This window comes from Oncorhynchus mykiss, chromosome 10, assembly GCF_057628025.1.
Source record: "Oncorhynchus mykiss isolate SJ-2025 chromosome 10, ASM5762802v1, whole genome shotgun sequence".
Classification (NCBI taxonomy): Eukaryota; Metazoa; Chordata; class Actinopteri; order Salmoniformes; family Salmonidae; genus Oncorhynchus; species Oncorhynchus mykiss.
The window spans coordinates 56,293,447-56,299,998 of NC_143031.1; the positions used below are offsets into that span (position 1 = coordinate 56,293,447).

The following is a 6,552-nucleotide window of genomic DNA, read 5'->3' on the forward strand; positions in this document are numbered from 1 at the left end:
TGGAAATAGTCAAGGTGTCTGAATACTTTCCAAATGCACTTTATATCAATAGGCCTGTTCAATCTTGGCTGACTTAAATTCCAAATTAAATGGATAATGCTTTGCTCATGTATTTTTTTTAAAAGTTAGGTATAGGCAGGGCCTTAAGCAAATAGGTCAACTGGAAGATTTGACTAAAATTCATCAGGGTGATTTTTCCACAAATAGACAGGTATTTTCCTTCCATGGTAGTAAGATCTATTTTTGCTAACTTTCTGTTGACATTTACTGTAGTGAGATAATTTCCTTCTTTCGGGATCTGCATGATTGGTCAGTATTTGTATTAAACCATTCCCTTCTCTAAACTGAATACTCATTTCCCTAACTCTTATTAATATGAATTTGATCCCCACATGGGTCACATATTCTGAAAATATGTATACCTGTAAATTGATAGTGGTAACACTAAAATCCCCATAACTGTCACGTTGGCCCTGTTCGTTAATCATTTGTTTGAAAATACATGTAGGTATGCAGTACACGCTGTATTCTTTTGAAATATATCCAGCAGATGGTGCTATTACTCAAGTGAGCTCTTCATTATTGTATACATTTTACCCTAAGAGATATTTTGGTCAGGGCCTCAGTGCCCAAAGTATTGGTTTGGTCTGGGTCTTGGCTAGTCTTTGGTCTCAGCTCATGATGTGGTCAAGATACAGAACATCACTAGCCCAATTTATACCTGGTGCTCACATGGGGTTTTCGTCTATACTTGGGAATTAAAATGTGTATTTTATCAGTCCACTTTCTCCGCATTGTGGCCAGATTTTTTGATCCCTCTCTCTATGCAAATTATTGGACAGATATTGTTTCAAAATAATATGAATGTATTTATTTTAAGACAATGGTGCCACCCGGAAAATGATGTAAATGTTTTTACAGTCCAGATCTGTCTACACTTGTGAGATATCCAGACACAATGCGTGCTCTGCTACCTCTGCAAGGGGTCAAGAAGATCAGATCACCATGTGTTTTTTTGATCATCTACACCTGTCTACAAATGTGGGCACAATCAGGATGTGAACTAAATCAGGACAAAGGACGCATGTTACAGTAGCACCACATAAATGAGACTGAGTACCATCTCTTGCCCTGGCACCTTGCTTTAAATGTGGAGGCCGTATTGGCATGCTAATGTTTAGGAAGATGGATACTTTAAGAGGGTTGGTCTGGGTCTTTCCACATTTGAACGGATCTTGTCATAGTGTCAATAAGCTGAATCTAGCTCTGGTTGTCAAGATGTTGGGTCTTGGTCTGGAATGGTTCTGAAGAGGTTGCGTCTGGGTCTCCGGTCTTCACTTCATATCTGTTCCAAACATAATAAACATGCCATTGATTTGTATTTTAAAAGGTTCCTTGAATTGTTTCCTTTAATTAAAGAGGGACCAAAAGATGCAGTAACTGGTCATTTATAAGAATCACACTTCTCAGATTAATATTATACAAATATATGTTTAGTGTTGTAATTTTTAAAAACGTATCACCATCTGAATTCACACTTGTCTCGACTTCTGCGGTCTCCCAAAACTATGTACAAGAATACAAGGTTTATCTGATATTTACAGAGTACTATATAAAGCAGTATTTTACACACACACACACACACACACACACACACTACAGCTGCATTTTTTTTTTGCATTCACCCCAAGAAATGAAAACACAATCGACCACTAATATACAATCCTGATATACTTAGTTAACATACCTAAGACACGCTGTCATAGTGAGAATAAATGTCTTAAAAAATTGAAAACACAGAAATGGCATGTCAAAGGAACTTACGTGACAAAGCTTGAAACGGAAGCATATTTCATAATCAATAATTGTGGTGGAAATAGGAACAGTGCAGCATTGAGGCTCATGTACAAAAAGTTGACCGTCCATTGACTGCAGAGGGTCAAATAATTGATCGTCGTCACTGCAATGATATGGGCCTTGCTCTGGCCCGTTGAACTTCCAATGCCAGGGGTACATTGGAAGTAGTATCTAAAAAGGCAGAGAATATAGCCAGCTATCTCTCGTTGCTTGAGAAAAAGAATATGTAAAAAAAGAAAAAGCACATTACATTGCATTTCATTACATACCTTTGTCTCACTATCATCATCTTAAAGAAGACATCTGAACAATATCACACCATGCACACAGAAACCACACACTCTCCTCTCACTTGATGATAAGCCTATGCACTAAAATGTATCCAGCCTCATCATTAAGTCTGGATAAGTGTAGCCTAACAGACGGCATTTAATCATGAAAAAATGACTGGTAACTAAATGATTTTCAATCTTTTCAGAAACACTGAAAAATGCAGACAACATGACATGTGTAGTAAGGCCTGTTTGTCTTTGATTTTACTGTAATGTGTATGTGATTTGCTTTGTCTTAAGGACTATTGATGGCTCAAATGAGATCCTAATAAATCATGAAATTGTTGAAAAGTAGCCTATGGCAGCGCTAAACATGGTACTAAGAACAGGACTTTTAACAATACTGATTGAGAACTAGTTGCATCCGGATCAGACCAGATCCGGCTCTTAGAGTTTAGATAGAGTCTTGCTTCCCTTAGCACTGCAGCTTGCGGATGCTGCGCGAGATCCTCTTGAACTCACGCTGGCCCCGCTGCCAGCGCTTGAGCGAGGTGATCACCAGGTGGCCATCCATCTTCTGGCCCATGACCAGGTAGGAGGCGTTGATGTCGTTCATCTCGTCGCACACGCACTGCAGGCCATCCTTGAGCCAGAGCACCGTCTTGCGCAGGTCGCGCTCAGTCACGCCGCTCAGCTTGTAGATGGTCTTGCTCTTGGTCTCGGGCACGATCTTGGTGTCGCCGTTCATGTAGGAGATCTCCTTTACCTTGATCTTCAGGGCTACGCAAAGCAGCCAGGGGTGAAAGGAAGAGGTGGAGGTTAAGGTTTGGATTTGGATTTGTTGGACTTGAACGCGAGTGCTAATAAGCCGACTGTATTTAGTTAGAATTCAGGAATAGGACTTACCGAAGTCATTTTTGCACAGGTTGTCAACTATTTCATTGTCGTTTTCCTCATTTTCCTTGCAGGCGTCACACACTCTGGGCACTACAGGAGAAACGAGAGCAGATGTATTATACTCCCACTGTAAATTCAACAGGTGTTCTATCGACTGTAACATAACTCAGCATATTACAGTTTAAATAGTAAAGCTATTCAATGCATTCTTTCTCACATTCCACTGTTGAGGGTGATCTCAGGAGTAACCTGTGGAGTTTACACATCCCCTTATTAAGGGAACAACCCAGTAAAAACAGGTCCTGCCCAAAGGAGATTCCACAAGACTCCCCACTATTACCCTGATGCTCAGGCTTATGAAAATCCAGGGGGGAATGGAGCTCCAGGAACATGGCTATTACGTTTTATTAAATGACTCCGTTACATTACTGCCTTAGATCTCATTAGGCTCCTACATCAAATGTATCATTGGCCGTTTCACGTTTAAAGTAGTGTCATGTTATTGTAGGCTAAGACATATTTTGCCTTTACTTTATCAGTATATTTTTGGGGGTGAATGCCAACAGAATGCAGCTGTAGTGTGTGTGTGTGTGTGTGTGTAAAATATTGCTTTATATAGTACTATGTAAATATCAGATAAACCTTGTACTTTTTGTTATGTTTCCATAATAAAGCCGTGTATTTTATTTTCAGAACTGGAAGTTAAACAGGTTTTACAAAAAATAATAGATTTTGAGGTTTATTCTGTGAAAATTGTAAGTGTCTAGCCGGATTATGCCAATACTTTACCTTCTTTGGTGACTGGCATGAAATGATCGATGCCCGCTGGAGGGATACACAGGTCATTGTCGGGCGGGAAGCGCTCGCAGTCAAGCATATCTGGCCACGGGAACCCGAACGCGGACATCACCGGTGCGCAACCGTGTTTGACGCTCTCACACAACGACCTGCACGGCTGGATAGGCTCGTCCATATCGTCCAGACAGACCGGTGCAAAGAGAGAGCAAAGAAACTTCCTCGTGTCGGGGTGACACTGCTTCTGGACCAGTGGAATCCACGAAGAGGCTTGCTGCAAAACCTCGTTCATTGTCTCGTGCCCGAGAAGGTTCGGGAGGCGCATCTCGGTGTATTCGATGTCATGGCACAGGAGAAGATTGGCCGGGATGGGTTTGCAGTTATTCTTTTTGTAGAATAACTCGGGTTGACCGAAATTGTATAATCCGTGGATTGCCATGCACGCAGGTAATGTTATCGCCCATATTATGGATAGAATGTTGTAATTCATAGTTGTTAGCTAAATAGTTGTTTTTTTTAAATCGAAACGGCGAGCTGCAATGCCTTCATCCAGGTGTTCTTCAGCATCAGTAGAGGACCACTGACAATGTTCTGAATATGTAGTAGTTTAACATGGGGTGTTCTTGTGGGCATGTTTGGGAGGAGTCAAGGGCGCGAAGTAATCTCATCCATTGGTCCAGTTTCACTCCTCGGTGTCAGGTAAACATTCGACTGGCAGTGCACTGGGATATTTTCTATTGTACAATGTTCTTCATTTCTTATATTAGCAAAATATACTCTACATGGTAAGTTATTTCACTACCAAGCACACCTATTTGCAATTGAAGCCAGCAGAATGGGAGAAATACCTCACACACGCTACAAAACGATGTCTTGCACTTTTCTTTACTAGGTAGAGCTATATCACTTAAATTGAGGCTTTCCAGTCTCCTATGCTTTTTTGAGTAAGCTGCCAGAAACAATAGTAATACATTTACTAATTAAAACCCATGAGCTACAGCTTGTCTTTAGGGAGTAAGTATGGAGTTAGCAGAGCTATATTGAAAGTGCCACAATTCAATTCATCCATGTGTTAATTTATCATCATTACCAGGGTTTAAACTTTCTGGCCCATTCCTCAGGTTTATACACCACATGGTGAAATATAGTCCAGTGAGAGAACCAGAGCCTGGCGCATTGGACCCAGGGGTGAAACTTCATCTCCCCCCTTGGCTGCAGCTCTAGTCTGGCTCCCATCCCACTCAACACCCCCTGGACTGGAGTCTGGTCTGCAGACAGCCAAATGGTTCTTCTCAGCCTTGACATCCTGCCCTACTTTCTCCTTGGGGGGAAAAAAAGAGAAAGAAAAGGATGGTGAGAGCTTTATCTTAAAGGTTGATGTTGTTCATGCTCGCAGGAGTCTTTGCTCCGACAAGTATAGCTAGATCAATGGGTAAAAAGGGAGCGCTGGAGTTGACGTGATCAGCCTCCATTTCCTTACTAGAAAGCTAGTACTCTGAGAAGAATGTTGATTTTCAGCCACACACAATAATAACATAATGTGCATGTGCATTGCATTGTTCTATGGAATTTGACATTTTATAAAAAGCAACAAAAATGTGTTCTTGCTTGTTAAAGATGGCCTCAAATTTTGTAGAATTTCAGCCAGTAGTTTTGAAAATGATGGTCACGGGCAAAAACTGTTCCCCATTTTTTGTGTTACGTCATCCATTTCGTGTGATACCTTATGGATTTTGCAATTTGTATGATGTCATACGAATTTTGCAATTCGGGTGATATGTTAAAGATGCACTCAGGGATCTTAAGCACCAGGAATTGTAACAGATTGAACAAATTGGATTTGTAACTTCCCTTCTACTATGTCCCACAAATATGTTATTGCCTTGTAGTTGACATGTTACCTACCATGACAATAATGTACACAACCTATGTGCAAGTACTATATGGGTTTTTACTATAGAAAAAAATTATACTGCATTGAAAAAAGAATCAGAGGGAAGAATGTGATATTGCAATGGTGCGATATAGCGTCACCCAAAACCGCGATAATAAAATACACAAGGGAAAAAAATTGTAGGAGTAATCTATCAAACGTCCTAAAGCTGTTTTACGAGGCCCATAAAGCCTTTTAGCCGTGTGCCATCCATGACAAACAAGCCATGAACTGACCCCTCCTCCCCTCACCACCTTTGGATGGAAAAACCAATGAACATGATTCCTCGCTAAAGATTTCTTCTGGGACAGGAAGTGCAATATGTATTTTTGCTGTGGTCTTGCAATCTCGACTTCACTTCTCGAGACCCCCTTCCAGCACCACTCAGCAGCAGATCTGGGTTCAAATCCCACCCACATGGTACAGTGGCACTCCAGTCGGCTCAAGCAAATGCTTATAGTATTCGAAGGAAAACCAGGTCTGCGCAGCAGTCGCTTCGTTCGCCTTAGAAGTTGATATAAGTAAATGGCTAAAGAGGGAGGAGAATGGAAGTCAATTGAAAACCAGAGAGTAGTTTACAGTGTCTGAATTTAACCCATCATTAAAGTTTATAGCTTTATGTGTGCCAGTTTTTCAGCGGGAAGGGATAAAGAGGATGGTTCCGTTGGGAAAATGCCTAAAGTTTGGGATTTTTATTCTGTGGTAAAACAAGACAGAACTTATATCTTATAAATGACTAGGAGTGTTTGGCATGAGTAAACTGTCTTTCAGTCCAAATGAATAGCTGAGCATTTTCCC

The 6,552-nt window shown here is 40.9% G+C and overlaps 1 protein-coding gene across 1 annotated transcript; it reads right to left on the reverse strand.

Moving 5' to 3' along the window:
- Nucleotides 1-1,432: 1,432 nt before the first annotated feature.
- Nucleotides 1,433-5,142, reverse strand: sfrp2 (secreted frizzled-related protein 2). Its single transcript, XM_021619109.3, has 3 exons — nt 3,816-5,142; nt 3,036-3,116; nt 1,433-2,909 (listed from the first exon to the last, which is right to left on the reverse strand). The coding sequence occupies exons 1-3, from the start codon at nt 4,309-4,311 to the stop codon at nt 2,605-2,607; spliced, it is 882 nt and encodes a 293-aa protein (XP_021474784.1). The 5' UTR covers nt 4,312-5,142; the 3' UTR covers nt 1,433-2,604.
- Nucleotides 5,143-6,552: the final 1,410 nt, after the last annotated feature.

Coding starts and splice junctions, on each gene's coding strand:
- sfrp2 (XM_021619109.3), bottom strand. CDS start 4,311: ATGAATTACAACATTCTATCCATAATATGGGCGATAACATTACCTGCG. Junction 3,117..3,815: donor CATGCCAGTCACCAAAGAAG/GTAAAGTATTGG, acceptor TTTCTCCTGTAG/TGCCCAGAGTGTGTGACGCC. Junction 2,910..3,035: donor CCTGTGCAAAAATGACTTCG/GTAAGTCCTATT, acceptor TGCTTTGCGTAG/CCCTGAAGATCAAGGTAAAG.